Source organism: Odocoileus virginianus, chromosome 7 (assembly GCF_023699985.2).
Source record: "Odocoileus virginianus isolate 20LAN1187 ecotype Illinois chromosome 7, Ovbor_1.2, whole genome shotgun sequence".
NCBI classification, from domain to species: Eukaryota; Metazoa; Chordata; class Mammalia; order Artiodactyla; family Cervidae; genus Odocoileus; species Odocoileus virginianus.
The window spans coordinates 7,259,648-7,280,879 of NC_069680.1; the positions used below are offsets into that span (position 1 = coordinate 7,259,648).

Genomic DNA, 21,232 nt, shown 5'->3' on the forward strand with positions numbered 1-21,232 from the left:
AAAAAAAAAGATATCCCTTAAACACTAAGGTTCTGGGACACAGGGATCCAGGGGTGGCCCGTGGCAATGCCAACAGGCCAGACAGAACAGGAGAGAGGGCCCTGCAATCACAGCACACCAGCTCAGAGACCCACTCCTGGTTCGCTCACTTCATGGCCAGTCCCTGGCAGACTCCTCCTCCAAGTCTGGCTTTCTCTCACCTCTCACGATGCCTGGGCCATTTCCCCACCATCTTGTTCAACAACAGCTGAGGCAGGCAGATGCATTTTAGCCTGAGGCTGAGAGGTGCCTGACTAAGAAGGGAATGTGGAGCCAGGGCTGAGACAATTAAATGAAACCCCCCTCCTGAGAGCTCTATAAAGCATGTTCCAAACATGAAGTTGGGGGTTACATGAGCCAGAAGCTTCTCTCCACTTCCTGGCATTTGACAGCTCAGCTCCCAGTGAACACTGGCTTCCACGAGGCTTCCCAACTGGGCTAACTGGGTCACCCTGCCGTTCCTCCACAGTGAGGCCAGGGAGTCCAGGTCAGCATCAGGAACCCAGGGGATGAGATTACAGAATCTGAAAAGATGCCGAGAGAGATGAGAGTGGTTACTCAGGCAAACCTCACATCTACCAGAGTGACTACTGAAAGCCCAACTGCTGACGGTATACTATCACACAGCCACGGGACCATCTGCGGAAAGAACAAGGGACGGCAATTTTTCAACCCCGATTCCCTGAGGTCCCTAACAAATTATAGCCCAGAAAGCACTACAGTGAAGTCTGTTTTAATTTAAGAATGCAGGAAACCTGCAGAGGGATCTTTTTCTTGTACTTCAGCAGGACTATCACTTCTCCTGGGGACAAAGCCCGGTGTGAGTGAGTGAGTGAGTGAGTGTGTTGGGGGTGGACAGAGGGTCTCCAGTGTTGCCCATTCCCCAGGCATCTGGGCCAGGATATGTCTGGGGAGCGGAGGGAGTGGAGTCACCCACTGGCCACACTGCAGGACTCCCACCAGCTGTGTGGCGGTCACTACCCCTAGAACAGAATGCCCTGGCCTGCTACTACACGGCTTCTCCTCCTCCTCTGCCCTCACTCACCACCTCTCCCCCAAAGTGCCTTGCTTCTAATTCTTCCTCCATTCTCCAAGCTCCAAGCATTCTCAGCTCCACCTGCACCTCTTCAGAGAGGCCTTTCCTGGCCACACTCTATCACCTCCTTCCTCAGACTAATCATTATCACAGTGCCCGTTTATTTCCTGCACTGCACTTATCAAAATCTAGACTTACTTTCCTTTTTCACATGTGACTGTTTCTCTAGCACATTTAAGTCCTGTAAGTGTGAGACTCTGTTGGCCTTGGTCACCTCTGAGCACCAGTCTAGAACTTAGTCAAGTAGTATGGACTCAGTGATGACTGATCACCTGAAGACTGGCCTTGTTGGGCTCTGGGCAGTGTGTGGTTCAACCGGTCCCTTGCTGTCCAAACCCAGAAAAGCAGCCTTTGAGATGCGGGTGACAGGACTCAGTACAATCTTCCTTTCTCCCTGCTCCACTCCCCACCCCCAAAAGAGGGGAAGCTAGGTATTGCTATGGGGCTGAGGCTGGGATGAGCTGGTGTCACTCTGGCACTTCACCCTGGATCCACATCTTTTGTTCGGAAATGTCTATTCAAGGAAAGGCTGTGGGACATGATTGGTCCATAGAGCCAATGTGAGGTCAGGGTGACTGGCCACTCCACTTGCAGAACCCGAACAGATGGAGGTGAATGGGGAGTGCCTGGGGGCCCGCTGCCCCACCCAGCCACCTGGCAGCTGGCTCCAGGCAGGTGGCTGGCAGCCCTTATTGCTGGCAAGCCCCTGGAGGCCTCCCTGACAACAGGCAGTGTAGATCTAGCTCAAGGGAAGATCTATTTCCAATCCTCCAGTCCTGGACACACCTTCCCCTGCCATCTGCCTCCCCACAGCCAGGACTGCTTGCTTCAAATACTCCTGTTCTCAGGTCCCTCTCCTGCTCACCTATTTTCCACGACCCCACCCTGCCTCCCCACCTGCTGCCGCCCACCTTCTGCCTTCTTCATCAAGCCTTACCTCCCGAGGCAGCTGCACACCTGCCTTGCCGTCTTAGCCCCAACGGGCTCTCTGCCTTCCACCTGGCACTCCACTCACATGGCTCGAGAATTCCTTCCCCTCTCTCCTATCTATCCCCCCATCTCCTATCTACCCCCACTTTCTCCAAGGCCCAGCTCAATGCCTCCAACTCCTCTAGGCAGCCTTCCCCAACTATGCTAGACCCTGCCCCCAGCACATCAGTTTTGTGCATGCCACAGAGCTACCGAGTGACAGTCAGCAGGGGGTATCACAGGCGGGCCTCTCCTCTCCCAGCCTTTGCATGAAGCCCCTGATCCCATGAGGTCTACTCCTGGGTCACCAAGGGGACTCTGACTCCAACTCTTCCTGACACAGAGACGGGGCCAAGAACAGCTGCCAAGCCAAGGCTCCAAGGGGTCAACTCAGGTCTCCAGCATGGTCTCCTGCTGCCATGCCCTATAGCAAGCTCCCTCTGCCGTACCTACCTCACAAACCATCAGGGTTGAGAGAATCCTCAGACACCATGAAGTGCAACCTGTTTTCTAGCCAGGTGGGAAACTGACGCCACAAGACAGCAACTGACTAGCTGTGTGTTCCAAGGTCAGTTGGTGGCCGAGCTGCCCCAGCCCAGCCGTCTTAATGTCATGTAATGGTGGTGGTTTAGTTGTTAAGTTGTGTCCTACTCTTGCAACCCCATAGACTGTAACCCACCAGGCTCTTCCCAGGCAAGAATTCTGGAGTAGGTTGTCATTCCCTTCTTCAGGGGATCTTCTTGACCATGTCTCCTTCACTGCAAGAGAAGTCTTTACTGCTGAGCCACCAACAACTATCATGTACTGAGCACTTAATTCCTCTTGAAAAAGCACATACTAACTCCACAGCTATGGGTACAATTAGCACCATTTTGCAGGCAAGGAGACCGACGTTTACTTAGAACATTCAAGTAACTTCCCAGGCTCACCACTAGTAAGTACTAAATCAAGAACCAAATCAAGATTAAAACCAGGCTGATCTAAGTTGAACCCATACTTTTCATTGCCAGGCTATCATGCAATCTTATCCTCAGAACCTCCTCCAGCCAGGGTGACTAAAGCTGGGCTGAGGGGCCCAAAGTTGGATTAGAATGCTCACTTCTGTTCCTGACTTATGCTCGATGGCCCCTTGCCTTCCAGCCAGCTTCATGAAGTGGGTAACAACTGCCCCCCAGAGACAGCCTTAGAGCAGCATGGACTTTGGAATCGCTGATCAGGCTAACCTAGCAGGAACATGCATGTGTTGTACTTAGGAAGAGAAGCGAGTCAGAGATCAAGGCTTTCTGTCAGCTGGGACAGGACCTCATGGGGGCCAGTTACCACAACCAAATATGGCTCTCAGAACCAGACCAAACTCTTAAAAGGCTGTTGCACAGTTAAGAGTGTTAGTTCACTTATCTGTAATGCAGACTGCAAGAAACTTGTCCTTCTAGAAACAGCCTAACCTATCTTTATTTGGACATCTTTTCAAGAGCAGATTGGCAATATGAATTACTAATCAGCTGGCTCCTTAGTAAGCACAGAGTCTAACTAAAAGACAAGGAGGATATATAGGAGAAGTCCATTTAAGACATCAGAAAATCTGCAGAAGTAGCCCAGTCTCACAATACAGTCCATTCATTAAGTACTCAGCATGCTTGCATTAGAGTTTAAACTCCATAAAGGCAGGAACTGTATGGGTATGCATGTAATCAGCATAGGGCCCGGGACACAAGAGGTATATAAGAACTGTGAAATAAATGACAAAGTGAAGAGTGTATACAGTGTATATCTCACTTACAAAAAGCCTATGTAGAACCGGTTATAACAGTGTTCATGAAGAAATATCTAAGGAATAGAACAGGTACATCTTCAGTGTTAAGAAGTTTCCAACTCACAAAATATAAGACTGAAGAATGTATCATTTTTGACAACAAAAAATAATCATTAGGACATACAAATCTGAGAGGAAAGCTTATTAGTTTGTCTTATTGATAAAGATACTTGTCAAATAATAAATGGTTACATTTCATTCTAGGAAAAAAAACCCATATAGAATGTATCACTGTTCTTTCATACTCAGGAGGAAATGGATTCCTGCTTATATCACACAGTTAGATCTTAAACCTAACATTCTGACTCCTGATTCTTTGCTTTCTCTACTACACACAGCTGTTAAATAAGTAAAATAGATGCAGCCAACATGTTTTCAGATAACTTACCTCCCTATATCTCTTTTCTTTAAAACTTGTGCTCCAAGCCACTGATGAAGAGGTTGGAAAGGTAGCCATGTTTATATCCTATGACATTTTTCCTGGACACAGCTGATTGGCCCAGAGTTGGACACCTGATCCAAACTCTGCCAATCCATTGGCTGGCCAGGAACCAATCAGATTCAAGCTTCAAAGTTTGAACCTGTAGAACCAGAGACCATCTACAGTTGATGGCTGTTATCTTGACAGAAAAATCTGGTCCTGACAAGCCAACATCTGGTGAATGGGCCACTGTTATGAGCGAACAGGAAGAGAAGGAAGCCTGGTCTGCAGTTAGGAGATCACAGCTGGGCTTTAAATCCACCTGGTACTGGAGAGAGGGAGAAGGGTAGCTGCTTTGTCTCCTACCAGTTTTCTGGTTCCCAGTCCTTGTGAGGCTGGGGTGTCCTTCCCATCCTTGGGTTCTAGTGAGATTTTCCCGAATCCTTTCAGTAAACCCTTGAGTAAGTTTGAGTGGGTGTCTGTCCTCTGCTCACTACTCAACTGGGACTAAAGCATTGACTTTGGAGGAGACTGAAGATTCTCAAACTCCCCAAGGCTTAGTTTTCTCACCTATAAAATTTCTCACCTGTATGGACCAGGAGTTCAAAATTTCTTGCCAATACAATACTTTTACCTTAGTCCTATAGCTACGTGCCTCCAAGGAAGTATTGTATAATATCTCCCAAGGTTATCACACTAGTACCAGGAAAGAAGCAAAGACTCAGAGTAGGAAAGCTGGATCAGGAAAAAAAAATGAGCATTTGCTGACTCATATCCCCACATCCCCTGGCTGGCTCCTAGTCCTGAGAGAAGGAAACCATCCTGGAAAGTTGGAGGCAGCTTTGCTTAACACACAAATCAGAGCAACTGCCATCAAGATTCTGCCAGAAGTCAGACCAGATTTTGCCTGCTGGAAGGTAAAGCCAATGTGGTCTTTGAGGCGTAAGAATGTCCTACAAAGGCAGCATCTCAGGCACTGTTGTTTATGTCAGGGGTGGAGGGCTTTTCAAGGATAAGACAAAAATGGCTGGCAAATCTAACAAAACTGCTGAGTCTTTCTGCTATATTTGTCCCTGTAGATCAATGGAGAGAGTCCTTATCTGGCTGGGCCCCACGCCCACTGTTTAATCAAAAATTTTTCCCTGAAGCCACTCAAGTCCCACCACTGTGGGCGTCTTTGACATGTATCCACTTGCATTCCCCAGAATAGGCTTGTCCTTGATGTTGGGAATTCACCACCCTTCTCAGATCCTCTTAGCTGTGGCTTATCCCCAAGCTCCAACTGACAATTAACAACAAGAATCCCCACTACCAATGAGCACCATGCTGGAAAGAGGCACACAGAGCCATCCTCCTGCAACAATGCTCCAGGGAGCCTTGTCATCATCTCAGCCAGGCCATGTCTGTCCTTGACCTGCAGCATCGCCAACTCAGTGATGATCCTTCCTGGGATCAGCCCATTCTCACCCTCCCCCCACTTCCTCTGGAGAAGGGAGAGATCTCAGCTGTTGGGACTTTAGGAAAATGACTTAACCTCTTAACCTGTTACTTCAGACGCAAAGTGCTTAAAGTGCCTTCTACCACACAGGGTTGTTCCATGATTCCAGTAAGATGATGCATGTGAAGTGCATGGCCTGAACCTGTGTTTACTATTTACTGACTCTGAATTGCCTTCTAGACACATCTCTCTTTAGATGAATGAGATTACAGAGTATGGGCACAACCACACGTCAAAAATCCCCTGGAGACTTATGTGGTCCCTTCCAGAGGGTTCTGACAAGTGAGCAGAGACAGAGGTGGCTGGGTCCCTCTACGGACACCCTATTCAAGGAGCTTTCAGCCAAGTGAGAAGGGGATACAGGAAGAGCCCTGGCTCCCAGAGGGCAAGGCCAGCCCCCAGGGGGCAGGGTGGTGCTAATTGGAGCTGCTGCCCCAACAATTTGAGTGGAAATCCCTCAAGACGCCCACCAGTCCTAAGGTCAAAGGCGTCACAATTGACTCTTTGTCCTGGAGTTCAAAAGCCTCACTCACCACTCCTTCCAAAGCCAGTTTGCAGGATGCACAACACATCTCCCCTCCCCCACCATCAGCCATCCAGCTCCTTGAACTGGGAAACCACTCTCCCAAGGATCTGCAGTTGGCCCTCTTCCTTTCTCCTCTTCACCCACTCAGTTTCTCCGGTTAAGCTGGTTTTACACTGCAGGAGGGCTCCTTGTTTCAGGCGGCAACAGACAGTGTGGAAGCTGCGTGGTGGACACAGCACTCTAAGGTCCTTGCATTCACCAAGGGGAGAGACATGAGGTCCAGGGAAGTGGGAAGGCCATGTTCAGGGAGGCTCTGTCTACCTGACACCCAGGGCCCTGTGGCATCTCCCAGCCGTGAAGCGGGCTTGGGGAAGTCATCTGCTCCAGGCCCTGATTCTGAACACCCAGGAGACTGTCTCCATTTCACAGAAGGGGCGGCAGAGGCCCAGAGGGAGGAAGGAACGTAAAGTCACCCAGCAGGTGGGTGGTGGGCAGAATCCCGCTTCTAGGGATGGCAGCTCCCTCAGAGGGTCAGAGTGCCGACTGGGCTGCTCTGGGGAGTCAGTCTGCCTGAGCCCCTCAGACAGCCATCGGGGACTCCTCAGGAGAGGAGTACCTTATGGTTCCAGGTTCGCTGCAGAAGCCCCACTTTGTCAAGGTGCCCCCTCCTCCACTCCCAGGCAGGGTACTGGATGTGGGGTGACAGGGCAAAGGGAACCAAGGAGTCTGATAACAGGCTGACTGCCTTTAGTTGGTGGGGGGTGGTCTCCTCTGTAGCCATCCTGGCCAGCAGCTGGTACCCAGGGACACGGGGGCTCACCGCTCCCCATACAGACATAGAGCTGCACTGGTGACATGAGGCAAGAGGGTCCCTAAGCCAGAAATCTACTTCTGAGCAGCCCCGACTTTATATAGAAAAGCCGACACACCTTCCTTTGGACCACGCCCCCAAACAAACATGTCTCTACCTCCTCGGTGGGTGTCTCCAATCCCACCAGTAGAGAGCCCTTTCTCTGGGTCTTGAGGTGCTTAGGGTTCCAGAGCCAGGCCCCTCAGACATGCAGCTTCTGTGGGGACGGGAAGGTGGGGCTGATACTGTGACAAAGGCCGAAAGCCACGCCATGCAGGAAGGGGACCAGTGTGGGCACCTGGGGTGAAGGGCACAGGCCTTACCCTGGGGGTAGCTGGGTGGGGACAACGGCTGCCAACCACAGCGGTGATGACTCCAGACACAATGGCAGAGCCTGACCTCTTGGAGGGGAACAAGCTCTGAAGACTCCACGCCCAGGAGGGCCATGAGTCAGGTCTATGTTGGCATCACAGCCCTGTTCTCAGCACAGCCCCCGAGCCTCCTGCAGCAGGAGCCTAACCTCACCTCCCCCAGGAGGCCTGCTGGGATTTCCTCAGTACCTTTATTGCTACTTCACTACTTGCTGCCCTTAGGCACATGAACCAGGGGCCCAAGAACATTCCTGTTCTGTTTTTGACTTCAGGTGTCTCACTTCCCCTCAGTTTTTCTGTGCCTCAGTTTTTCTCTCTCTAGAGTGGGCACAGACGTCCGTTGGTCCGTCTTCCTGTCAGAGCTTAAAACACTGGGAAGAATAGAGTGGAACAGGAAAAGAGCAGGCCCCTCCCCCCTGGGAGTGTCCTCCAAACACAGCTCAGAGAGGCTCCAACACAGGCTCTGTGCGGCGGCCGTCCCCCACTGCAAACCGAAACCAAAACAGAGCACCCCAGGAACCAACTCAAGCGCCAGCAGGTCACCAGCAAACTGACAATGGGTGTCTGGGCCAGAGTTCACCCCGGGCCCTGCAGGGGGTCGCACAGGCCTGCACCTCAGACTGACGGACGGACTCGAGTGCTTCTCACTCCCTCTGAGAGACTCCTGCTGCTGAGGCACTGAGGCCCACTCGTCGAGAACCCGGGAACTGCCAGCCCCCCAGACAGCCATCTGCCTGGCCCAGACAGGACAAAGCCTCAGTTCCCAATGACAGGGCGGCTGCTGTGGGACCCTCCCTGGCCCCAGGACCTGACTTCATCCCCCCTATCTGGGCCCTCGTCTCAGCTCAGCAGGGGGCAGTCAGCTCAACGCCCAGACACCAGCCAACCTCCACAGGCCTGGCCTTTCCTCAGACAACCCGCCCTAGGATCCTGGACCCCACAGTGACGTCATGGCCTGCCTGTCCCACCAGCCAGCCAGGTTCTTCCACCCCTGCCTCATTCCCAGCCTGGACTATGGCCCCAAGGGAGAAGATGCTATAGGATGCCCCCGAGCTGGGCGCTAACTGACCCTGGGCCTTGGAGGGCACAGGGTCCCTGCTCACGGGCTGGACGGTGGTACCCGTGCTGCCACCCTAGCCTTGCATTAACACAAGCCAGTTAATTACTCCGAGCGCTGGAGACATTCTTCCACCACCAGGCAAACTGCTGGCCTGCAGCCCAAACCAACAGGGGAAACTTCAGCCTCCTCGGCCCTCTCCCCACCAGATGGAAATAACGTATAGCTGCAGAGGTGGGGGAGGAGGAGGGGAACAAAAACCAGCCGGGCTCCTGGTCTCCGGGCTGGCCAGCCAGCCAGCCGGGCACTCACCGCTCTCGTTCTTCTCGATGACATCCACCACCTCCCCGGCTTGGAGGCTCAGCTCCGAGTTCTCCTGCTTCTTATAGTTGGACACCACCACGTACTGTTCCAGGATCATGGGTTCGGCGTTGGTGTCGGCACCTGGCGAGGGCAGAAAGCACGCGGTGAGCCAGCGGCCGGCCATGGCCCCGCGGCCGGGGCGCCCCCTGTCCATCGGCCTCGGAGGAGGCTGCTCGGTCGCCAGCGCCGCTCAGAGAGGCTGCCCGCAGCCAGGGCTCGCAGCTCGCTGGGCCCCAAGGACAGGCCATATAGCAGGGCCCCACACCGGCCCGCTGCGCCGCGGGGACCGGGGGACATGGGGAGCCAGGGGGCAGCGGAGGGGGCGGGGAGTGGGAAGAGACAGGCAGAGATGAGACAGAGGCGGAGGGGACTCAGAGGGAAAAAGCCCGTGGCTGCGATGAACTAATCACGGCCCAGCACAAGGCAGAGGGAGTCGGAGGAGAGGCCCGGGGTGGACGTGGTCTCTCCAGACCCCTCGGCCACAGGGGTGTGAGGGGAGGGCCGCGGGCAGGCGGGCGGGCGGCCCATGGGGGCTGATTCTGGAGTCGAGGAGAGAGGAAAGGCCAGGCAAGGAGGAGGGCGCGGGGCCTCTCCCCAACCCCTGTAAACCCAGAGAAAGAGAGTCAGCAGTCCTCCCCTCGGGAGGGAGAGGGAGAGAGCGGGAGAGGATGGCTCCACGGCCGGGCCCAGGCGAGAAGTCAAGAGGGTTTGAGGCCGCCAATCACTGGGGTTTACTCGCAGCCCTTAAATAGAAACACATGAGACCCATCGAATGAGGAGCTGGGGGTGGAGGCAGGGGAGGGGGAGGAGGGCCGAGACTGTTTACTTGAAACCCAAGAAGAAAGTCCCAGCGCCAGCGCCGCCGCTGGAGAGCCCAGCCCGCCCCCCGCCAACTTTTCCTCAAGCTCGGCTCCACTCTTGCCCCTCGGGCTCACCAAGGCGCGGCCACTGAGCCCATGGGCCTGGTGCCCAGGGTCCGGCTTCAGGCTTTCGCCTCCAGCCCCGCTTCCCTTCGGGGCATCGTCTGGCCTGGCTACCGCCCTCTGGCCACATGGAGACCGACTCAGCGTCCCTCTGCTTTTAAGCTCTGCTGGGGCTTGTGGTCAGGCTCCCGGAAGCCTCCCGCCGCCCTCTCCTGGCAGTTTCAGGATCTCGAGGGGTCAGGAGGTGGGGCTCAGGGGGAGGAGGGCGGCAGGCGGGAGGTGCCCTGGAGTGAGCAGCGGCTCAGTGGACTGGGAGCCACTGGACCAGTGCCACAGGCATTAAGCAAACACCGGGATGGAAGGTGGACAGACCCTGTGCATCCCAGCTCCAGCTAAAACCTCTCTGCACCTCATGGTCGTCTTCACTAGGGTGGAGTGGGGAGCACCTAAGATGACACGTGACCGGCTAGGAGCTGAAAGGATCCACGAACCAGAGACCCACTGGTCACCTCCTACAGGAAGCTTTCCCAGACCCCTCCCCTCTGATCTTCCCCGAAAAGGGAACTCCTAGTATACGTCTTAAACTACGTGTCTACTGCCCCACACATCTACCAATCTCCTGAAACGCTGGGGGCTTCACACCACCAGCCTGAGTATAGAAATGGCTGAGAGGGTCCCTGGGCTCCACATGGCCCCCTTGGTGCTTCAGCCTGCAGTTAACATTCCCCACATGCCTGAGTCTAACTTGGCAAATGTTCTATGCCAGGCACGTACCCTGTCGCATTTTTGTCCTCACAACAATCTTATTACCTTCCCATTTCACAAAGGACACCTCAGAGACCCAGAGCAGAGGCTTGAACCAGCCCACACAGCCTTCATGGAGAGAACCATATTCACTCTGTGTTTTAAGTTCAAGTCTGTCTCTTTCTGTTACAGAACTTCCCTGATTTGTTTCCAGACGTCCCATTCCCCTCACAACGAACCTCAACTTGATCCCACAAGATCTGGGGAGCTTCTAAAGAACATGGATGCCTGAGCCCCATCCCCAAAGAGGCTGATTTAATTGGTTTCAGCTATTTTTTTTTTTAAGACCCCTGCCCTACAACCTGTGGTTCTCATACAGAGCCAGGGTGAGAAACACTGCTTAGATCTTTGGGTCTTTCCCTCCGAGGGGCTCCATCTAACCAAGGGCAGGGGGCGATGCTGGGGAAAGAAATCCACCTCCCCTGCCAATTTTCTCCCGAGGTGAGGACCCTGCAGTCCCTGCTGAGCCCTTGGGAGAAGCAGGAGGGACCCTGTCCCAGCCGAGGCCTGCCACATGGCTATGCACACGCACTGCCCCAGGCCCCTCCAAAGCCAGGATTGGGTTTCAGGCCGAAATGCAACCAACAGCTGGGCAGCAGGGCCGGCCTGGCTCTGCACTCAGATGGGGCCAGGCTCCGTGCCTGCCCCTGCCAGCCGGACAGAGGCAGCGCTGGGCACGGGGCTGGCAGAGACCACTTTCCACTGTGTCCCCGGAGGGGAGGGGGGTTGCTGGCAGGGCATCTCACACAAAAAGGGCCAGTCCCGAGCCTGTGGGACACAGAGGCTCCCTTGCCAGTGTGTGGGAGAGGAAAACTCAATGTACAAAGAGAAGATGGGAGTTCTCCAGCTGGTTGGAGAGCTCCAAAGCCCCAGGAGCCCAGATGATGCCAACCTTCAACAGCAAGCTTTCTTCAGTGCCCACTCGGGATGCCCACCTAGCATAGATCACATCGCTGTCTCAAAGGAGCCTCAGGAGGACCCAAGAGTAGGCACGTGTTAGCGTCCCATTTCACACACATGCAGACAAAGGCTCATGAGGCAATTTTCTCAAGGTCACACAGTTGGGATTGAACCCCTGGGCCTACCTGACACCACTGCTCATGTCCTGACTTCTGCCCTCCATGTGCCACTGCTCCCGAGGAGGGCCCCTGCCTCATCCGACCCGAACACGCTTGGGCAAACAGTCAGTGCTTACTGAATTTGAGTAAACTCATGGGAGAGTGAAGGACAGGGAAGCTTAGTGTGCTGCAGTTCATGGGGTCGCAAACAGTCAGACACGACTTGGCAAACAACAACAATGGAGACTGGAGTGTGGGTTTCTTCTTGACTGCGGTACCTACTGACCAGACTCACAGTGCCCACTGAGGGTAGGGACTCTGTAACTGTTGGGTGAAATGAATGAATGAATGGGCAGATGGATGAACAAGGTGATTTAACAGCTTGCTTTGAGCCAATACAGATACACCAAGCAGGGCCTCACCTCCAAAATTTGGGGAAACTACAAATTCTGGAAGGCAGAAAAGGGGAGATGGGGAAACAGAGGAGGGAGAAGTGAGGAGTGATGAGGTTTAGGCCAAAAGCTGTTTGAGAGGGTAAGCAGGGTCCCGGGGAATGGAGAGACTCACTTTAATCCAAGCCAAGGAAATCTGAGGCAAGCTTTCAAAGAGGGGGGAAAATCCATATGCTACTCCCACCTCCACCCCACCCCCTGGAAAACTGGCCTGAGCTTTCTGAAGACTTGACACTCTGGGACACAGGTAGAAAACTTAAGAAAGTGTTCTCCAGGCATTTCAGAGCACAGAAGACAGGCAGTGGCCCGCAGGTTAGGGGCCAGACAGATGGACACACAGACACTCTGTCTTCTTGGCTTCCTCCCCCCACCCCCCCAGCACACACAAGCCCCCTGCTCACTCTCTCTGGCATCTGCGTCTTAGGGTGTTGCCTCTTTGGGCTGCCCGGGCGGGCGTGAGCTGGGAGCAGGTATCCGGATGAGAAACCACTCGGCAGGCGGGCCTCTGGGTGATGTCATCCTACAGAGGCCGCTCTGGATCGCCTCCCAGCCCAGGCCTGGAAAATCGGGGGCTGAGGGAGTCAGCCTGAGGGAGGGGGAGATGCAGTGGAGGGAGCCTCCTGTCTTCAGATAGGAAGAGTCTGGCGGAGGCATGGAGAAGGGGAGTACTCCTTTTAGAGAGAAGAGCCCCTCCTGGATTGGAAGGGGACTTTTCGCCAGTGTCTCCTCCTCCATCTCATTTTCGTGCCTTTCTCAGAGCCTCTGGCTGGATCTGCTGAGGCTCTGGCAGTTCCCCAGAGCCTTGCCCCACGCCTGCCTCACACCTGCATTCCTCCTGCTACCACCTGGAGGGACCCCTGGCTCCTGCCTGATCTGGCTGCCGACTTTAAGGTTTTTGCCAAATCAAGTCCACTGCTCCCACACCTTCAGTGGGTCCCTGCTGACGAAAGAAGAAACGCTACATTCAAGCTCAGTCTTTCTTGACAACCTGAGTTCCCCAAGTTCCCTGACACACAATTCCTCTGACCCAGGCAACATTGAACACAGCACACTGTTCTAGGCAGGTTCTTGTATCCAAGCCTCTGCTCCAGCTATGCCCCATGCCTGGAATGCCTTCCCCTTTACCACCTCCAATTCTGCCTGCCCCTCCAGCAGCCCCCCAATCACTCAGCCATAGTGCTTGCACTGGATTTTCTTGTGGGGCACTGCTCCCCAACTAGACCATGTGGCTTAGACAAGAGTCACCCTGATGAGGGCAGACAGACACCCCAGGACTGGGGCCATGGGACACGGCACTGGACACAGTAATGGTCTGAGAGTCTGATGCAGAAGCATCCACCTGGAGTCTGAGGGTCTGAGGTCTGGTCCTGATTTGTCCTTATTATTAACAGCTCTGTGACCCTGCAGAGGACACTTAACCTCTCTGAGCTTTACCTTCCTCATCCATAAACAGGAACAACAACAGTACCTACTCTGTGGGGTTGTTCTGAGCATGATATGAAGTGACAGGGTTAATACCCTATGTAAACTGTAGACGGTGTTTATAAAGCAAACAGGAAACGGGAGATTTGGGGAGGAAGGGAAGGGCTTAGGTTCTTCTGAAGCCTTGAAACCAGCAGGTAGGTTAGGGCAAGGGCCATGGGTGCCAGGAGAAGTGGCCATGGCTCTGTCCTTTCTCAGACCTCACCTCCTGGCAGGCAGCGGGCTTGCCAGCTGGGCCCACTCATGGGTCAGCGCAAGGCCCCTTATCTACAAGGGTCCCCAGCATCAGCCCCTTACCTCTGAATTTCCTGTCTCATTGAGCTTGCCAACATTCCAGATGGGGAAACCAAGGCCGGCCCAGAGAGACCTGGCGACTCGCCCAAGACTCCAGCCCTGGACCCCCAGTCTGGCTGGTTTCTCCTGGCCCATGTGACCTCCCCTCATCCTCTCTCTCCAAACAGCTGGCCTATCCTGAGAAGCCAAGTCCTACAGTGGCCCCACCCCCCGCTCTCCACGCTATCCATGACCCCCCAAACCCTGGGCGTCCCACCAAGGTCCCTTCGGTCCCTTACAACGGATTCCTCCCAGGCCGGCCTCCGCCTGCTGGCCTCTCCATAGGCCCTCGGGCAGCCAGGCTATACGTTTGGTGAATAAAATGTATTGTTGTGGGCCAAGTGGGCTCTGGCTCACTGGCTCAGGAGAGGGGAAAAAGGGCCGGGAGCCCAGTGATTAGCTCAGGCCGAGGCCCTTGTCACAGGCAACACCAGAAGAATGGCTGTAAGGGGCCTGGGACAGGCAAGGGGTCCTCTACCCGCTGCCTCCTCCGTCCCCCACCCCCACCAGTATGTTCACTTCCTCTTCCCAGCCTACAGCTGAGTGAGGATGGGGCTGGCCCAACCCCTTCCCTTTGACCTCTGACCTTTCTGTTTTGGGCCCCAAACCTGAACCTCACCTCTGCTCTCAGGTTTGGGCTGGGAAGGAGGGCCAGGTGGCACTCAGAAATGGGGACGCTTCTAGAAAACCTTTCTGGAAATCCCCGTCCCCACCTGACACCACCCCCATCTCACAGCTGAGAACACTGCTCTCTAGGGTTTTCTGCCATCGTCCAGTAAGACAAAGGCAAAAAGCAAACCTCTGACCCTGGGCCTGGCCTCACCTGGATACAGGGCACAAGTCCAAGTCCCTGAGGGCCATCGGTGGCCAGGCAGCCCCAGGTTTGAAAGGTCCCCGAGACCAGAGGCAGGTCCAAACTCTGGATCCCTGAGGCACAGGGGCTGTGACTTCATCACAGTTACAGGACTCCCCACCCCCCTCACCGGCCACTGTCTCAGCTGGGGTGTGGGGACTCCAGCTTTCTGCCTGGGGTTAACAGCCTGGCGGGAGGCTCATCACCTTCAGCTGGCCCACCTCACACGGGTGGATGGGGATGGCAGTCTCAGCACCGCCTGGATACTTCCTGTGTGCCAGCTCTGGGGAGATGCTGCTGAATCCGCTTAGGGCGGCTGGAGAGGTTACGTAACCCGAGACCTGGACACGGCAGAGCCGGGATGTAAACCCACACATTCTGGGTCCAGGGAGCATCTGCTTCCACACTGTGCTGTGTGGTCACTGTCCCTCAAAGGGCTCCAAGTGGATCTGGGACCTAAAAATTGGGTCGACGGGAAGGCAGAGGGGAAGGCCAGCAGAAAGGACAAGAGCGGGCTGAGGAGACGCCAACATGCTGACAAAGAGCTGCTACACATCACAGGGAAGCAGGCAGAACGTGGCCGGTGGGCACCGGCTCCCACGCCCACACGCGGGGACACACATGTTCACATGCATGCGCTCACATGTACACCAGGCGGTACCTGTCACGTCCTTCTTGGGAGACTCAGCCCAGCCGGAGAGCCACACTTCCGAGTCCCCCCGAGAGCAAGCAGCAGCAGGAAAGGAGAGAATCAGAGGAGGAGAGACAACCGTTAGGCAGGCAGGAGGTCCACAGGCGAGTGGCTGCAGGCGCCGCATTGGGCCGGCGGCGGAAGGCGGGGGAGGGGAGGGGAGTGATTTCCTGGCCCTGGGACGGCTGCTGGGCGTGGGCCGGAGTGATTACAGAGGCGCTGGGACGCTGCCGGCCAGGACGGGGATAATGAGGTGTCTGCAAAACGCAGGAATCCTCTGGAGCACAGAGAATCCTCCACAATCCCGGCCTGGAATAGGGCCCGTGGGTTATCACTGCCCTGGAGAAGGCAGCCTGGACCTTCCTCTCTGGCCACGTGGGTGGCTGGCCCCACAGGGCCTGGTGGCTCCAGGGATCCTCACCAGGCCAGCAGGCTCAGCAGGCTGGGCCTGGAGCTTTAGCCACCAGGGCTGGAGAGACCAAAGCCAGCCTCCAGCCTCCAGCCTCTGGGCACTGCACCACTTGGGCCTCCATGTCTTATCCAGCCCTTGCCCAAGCCCTGGTGGCTTAGATGGCAAAGAATTTGCCTGCAATGCAGGAGACCTGGGTTCAATCCCTGGGCCAGGAAGATCCCTTGGAGTAGGAAATGGCAACCCACTCCAGTATGCTTGCCTGGAGAATTCTATGGACAGAGGAGCCTGGTGGACTACAGTCCATGGGGCCGAAAAGAGTCAGGCAAGACTGAGTGACTTCATTTTCTTTCACTTTAGAAGACAGGCCTGGCAGAATGGAAGGAAGCTTCATTTTAAAAAGTCCCAACTGCCCCACCCCCCAACTCCAACCCAGAAGAATGGGGACCTTTAGAGACCAGAAAAAATGAGGGCTCTTGTCCAGGCTCAGACAGTCATGTGGGATCTGGGCCTCAGTTTCCTCATCTGTCAGATGAGGTTAAAAGTCATCCTCTTACCAAGAGGAACAAAATCAAAGCATCTAAAATAACTTAAGATCATGAGATGTGAAATAGTAACATTATGAGACAAAAAGCTCCTAGCCTAATCAATGGTGTGAACATTTCTAGACTATCAGAGGGTCAGCGCATAAAGCTGACAGTTTACCTATAGGGTACAGTGGCTTGTTTACACCTGAGAGTCCTTGAGCTGGGTAGGCCTCATTTTACACGGGTGGAATCTGAGCTCAGACAGGGGAAGGAACTGGCCTAAGTTCCAATGAGGCCACAGTAGTAGAGCAGAAATGGAACCAAGTCTGGGACACCCCAGCTGGTGTGTCCTCTGTTGAACTGCTCACTGCTTCCAAGCAAGAATAGCATTGGATGCAGTGGCTGCAGTGGGAAGGAAATGTGGAGATGCAAGTCTGAGAGGCAAAGCCTTGGACTGCTTGCCCAGCGCCAGCCAGGAGAGCAACCTGACAGATGGTAGTAATAGTCATTGCAGCAGTGACACGGATACAGCACTGACTGTACACCAGGCATTGTGCTGAGCACTTTACATATAGTAACTCATCTATTTTTCACACTAAACCTACAACAATAAGGAATTCCCTCTATTGTGAAAATGAAGAAAATGAACCAGAGAGGTTAAGTAACTTGGCCCAAGGTCACACAGCTAGTACAGTTTCCATCTCTTGTGGGGAAACAGGTTCAGGCTTCAGTTTGTAGCTATTCACCATTCAAAGCCCCTGACTTTCCCTTGCTCAATAAGCCACCTTCCAATTGTAGGTGGGCTCCCCATGTAGACCTGGGAGCCTGGCCCTTCCAGAGCTCACTGTAAAACCAACAAAGTGGGACTCTACTGGGGTGGTCTCTGGAGTCTGTCTGAATTTAAATCTAGGCTCTGCCCCTTTGATAGAGTTACTTAACCTTTCTGAACCTCTTCCCTGGGCATATCCCATGAGCTTGGTTCAGTTAGCTTTGGGGGAGCAGGAAAGTCAGACTCCTGGAGCTATGAGAATGAGAACCAGATGGCAATAAGATACTAGATGCACCAACAAGATGCTGGCACCCAGAGTTGCCTACCAAAGAGCCTGGGTCAGCTGGAACTGGGGGGAACGGATGCTGGGGGACTATACCCACAGACAAGCATCCTGCGGCCAGAGTCTCTTACTGGGCTTAGCAGTCAGAAGCTTCCTGGGATAGCAGGAACCCGGCTGGCCCAGGTTTCACACTCTGGTAGGGCCATGACAAGACAGATACACTCCAAGGCTCGAGGCTTTCAACTGCTGTAGCTGAGTGGGTCCGAGTTCAGAACGTGGGGCTTCATTGTCTGGAGCCAGATCTTGCTGGGCTGTGACTTCTTGCCGCTGTGCCTCAGATAAGGCCCAGTGGGCTGCCACCCAGTAAGGCTACCCTCACCCCCTGGGGCAAGCCTAGTTCCAGACCCTTCCCAGCACCATCCAGCCTCACTCAGCCCTGGGGGAGCCAGCTAACAGGTTGCCCACACCTCTCTCCATCTCTGCTGGCTTCACTACTCTGTGCAATTTCCTTCGGGTTCTTCAGAAGGAAATGTTTGGGAAGTGCTAATGTCTGTCAGTGAGCTGAGGGAAATCATTTGGCCTGAGCCTGGTGAACCCAGGAAGACGTGATCTGCTAAAACAGGTGGTCGACAGACTTTCTGCAAAGGGCCAGAAAGTCAGTATTTGAGGCTTTGTGGGCCACGTGGTCTCTGTTGAGATGACTCACCTCTGATGTTACAATCTGTAGAGGAATGAGTGAGCCATGTGCCAATAAAGCTTTATTTACTAAACCACATGGTGAGCTGGGCTTGGCCTGTGGGCAGTGATTTGCCAACCCCTAGGCTAGGAGATGAGGTTGTCAGAGAAGGGGAGCTGTTCCAAACCCCTAGGAGACAGAAGTGGGTGCTGCTGTGGACTAAATACTCACAAGGCCTTTGCCGCTTGGTTGATCTTTTTTCAATCGTCATCTTGAAGGGTCCGATGCCCTTCCAGGCCTCTGGAGCATGGGCATCTGGGCAGGCCAGGACCAGTGGACAGGAAGAGGTCCCTCGGCCTCTGGAAACAGAGCCCCCACGCCTAAACGTGGAACAACCCGAGCTCATGCCCATCCCCCTCCCCCCTCAATAAGCAGGCCTTTCCTCTTTCCAAAGGAAAATGGGAAGCGGACCAGAAACGAGCCTGTCTTTAAAAAAAAAAACAAGTCTTTTAAAAACGTGATTTATTTCCCAGTCCCCGAGATCCACAGAATTAATCCAGTTCTGCGGCTCCCACCCCAAATCCCACCCGCCTTTGCAGTGCCTTCTCTCCAGCCCACCAGAGCAAGCCCTCTCCCAGGGCGGGAAGGACGCCCCCACTTCCCACCTCATTACAATGAACAGAGGAGGAGAGGCCCCTGGCTCACAAACCCTGGCCCCCCAGCCAGGAGGCAGACATGGCTGCTGGCTCAAGGCTGGGAAAATGGCGAGATGAAGGGACAGGGTGAAGGAGCAAGAGGCAGGCGCAGCCAGATGAGCAGCTGCGAGTGACACGAACCAACTGCTTCCTGTCCTCCCTGCTGTCTCTACCCCCATCTCTGGTGACAGACCAAGGGCCCTAAGAGCAGAGTCACGGGGCCTGGTGGAAAGCACGGGGCATGTAACTGGGAATCTGCACAGCTGGCTGTGTGACCTTGGGCAAGTGGCCTGACTTCTCTGAGCTAATCTGTAAAATCAGGCATTTGGGGCCCACCGATCTCCAAGATACTGGTTTCATGTTCTAAGCTCTTCCAGTAGAAACCTGCTAGTCTCCATAACACAAGTGCACCACAGCTGAAACAAATCTTTCCAGAGAACCAGACTGCCTTTCCTGGGAAAACCACTTGAACACATGCTCAATATATGAAACTCAAATGAAGTAGGCCAACAGTTCAGGAGGCACATAAGACAAAGAGGAACTGGAGCAAGAATTTTTTAAAAAATCTTGGTTCTTGCGCTTTCTCTGCCACTTTAGCTCACTGATTCTGGGCATTTAGCAAATCTCCAAGTCCCCTTTCCTTCTGTGAAATGGTGATAAAAATATCTACTTCAACTTTTTTTTCCAGGGTTGCTTTAAGAAGGTTTTGGAGCAGGAGGAATTAGGCCTCTGGATACCGAAGGGGAGTGGGTGACAGGGACAAAGCAGGTGATGAAAGCAGTGTGTGCCTGGGAGACAGGAAACATGGAGACAGGGTCCCTCCTGAGGTCACCCCACAGGAGGTGGGGTTCCTGCTACAGTCATTCCTCCTGGCTTACTGGCAGCAAGAATCCAGGCCCAGAGGAAATCAGGGGTCAGCCAAGTCCTGACACTTAGGTGCTGAACCTGACTTGGGTCAAGTCCAGGTGGTTATGAGAAGTTCAAAGAACAATACCACAGGGGCCCCCGACTTTAAGGATGTTCCCCTCAAACACATATATATGCCCACGGACTACATTATAAACACCTGGGTAGACTTCAGTTAGGAGAGGGACTCCTATTGGTTTGTAATCAGGTTTCTTTTAAAGTTGAGTAACTCCAGAGCAGGGAGATTTGGGTTCAATTTAACCAAATCTAGTCTCCAACCATGCTTCCAGGAATTCTCCCCTGGTGTAGAGCATGTTCCACCCATCCAAACTAATAAATCCAGAGTGGGCTGTGAGCCCAGGTGGGAGAGACAGAACAGCCAACAGTATAAACTCCTTGGAGAATGAAAGCAGACCAAGGGTTCAGGGGGACCAGGGCAGGGTCACCCGCCTTATCGGCTTACATGGCCTCCGCCCTGGGCTCCTGGGACGGGAGGAGGAGCTGGACCCCTGCCAGGAGCGAGTACTCCACTGTCTTCTCTCTGTCCTTCCATTTTTCAGTATCTTAGCGTACTTGAACACTCAAGAGCTCTCTCTTTGGGAATTCTATTGTTCTTACCTCACTGCAACCCTGAATGGATTTCTAAATATCTGTAGTATTTGAGTCTTTCCTCTGCTTTCATACAAGGGAACTATCCATAGGGCTAGATTTCTAAAGTTTCCTACAGACGCCACGTGCTTCTTTCCCTTTTTGACTAGGCCACCAGGGAACTCAGCCACTGCTTTCAGGCCATCAGCTAATTGTCCTGAGTCACTCAGTCAGGTCTGACTCTTTGTGACCCTTAGGATTGTAGCCCGCCAGGCTCCTCTGTCCATGGGGTTTCCCAGGCAAGAATACTGGAGCGGGTTGCCAGTTCCTCCTCCAGGGGATCTTCCTGACCCAGGCATTGAACCCGGGTCCCTGTATCTCCTCTATTGCAGGCAGACTCTTTACTCTCTGAGCCATACCAGCCCTGTAATTTAATAGAAGGAGAAGGAACTACTTTTTCACTAGGAGACCATATATCCCTGTTGCAGGCAGTGTCCTGTCGTAGTCATGAAGTAACTCAAATGTTTACCAGAGCCCTCCAGGGATAACGGGCTTCACAAAGAAATAGCAGCTTGACCTACATGATATATGGGGCCTGAAATAGGTCATCATGCTCAGAGCAGCGGAAACAGGCACGACAGTGTAAGTGGCATGAATGGCATCCGGAAAAAGCATGGCATGAATTAAGATGGCCAAGACAAAGAACAAGTAATAGCTCAAACATGACTTCCAGTCCAAAGTCACAAAGGTACAAGTTGGGGACGGTTTTGTGTAAGGTGT

The 21,232-nt window shown here is 53.9% G+C and overlaps 1 protein-coding gene across 6 annotated transcripts in view; it reads right to left on the bottom strand.

Moving 5' to 3' along the window:
* SH3PXD2A (SH3 and PX domains 2A) overlaps window positions 1-21,232 on the bottom strand; it is a 247,748-nt gene that overhangs the window by 48,643 nt on the left and 177,873 nt on the right. For 3 of the 6 annotated variants that reach the window (XM_070470106.1, XM_070470104.1, XM_070470110.1), the window contains 2 exons: window positions 15,570-15,614; window positions 8,953-9,084 (listed from right to left, as the gene is read on the bottom strand). In XM_070470106.1, coding sequence (XP_070326207.1) covers window positions 8,953-9,084; window positions 15,570-15,614 — 177 coding nt within the window. The remainder of the gene's footprint in view (window positions 1-8,952; window positions 9,085-15,569; window positions 15,615-21,232) is intronic. The other 3 variants (XM_070470105.1, XM_070470107.1, XM_070470108.1) reach the window with 1 other exon arrangement.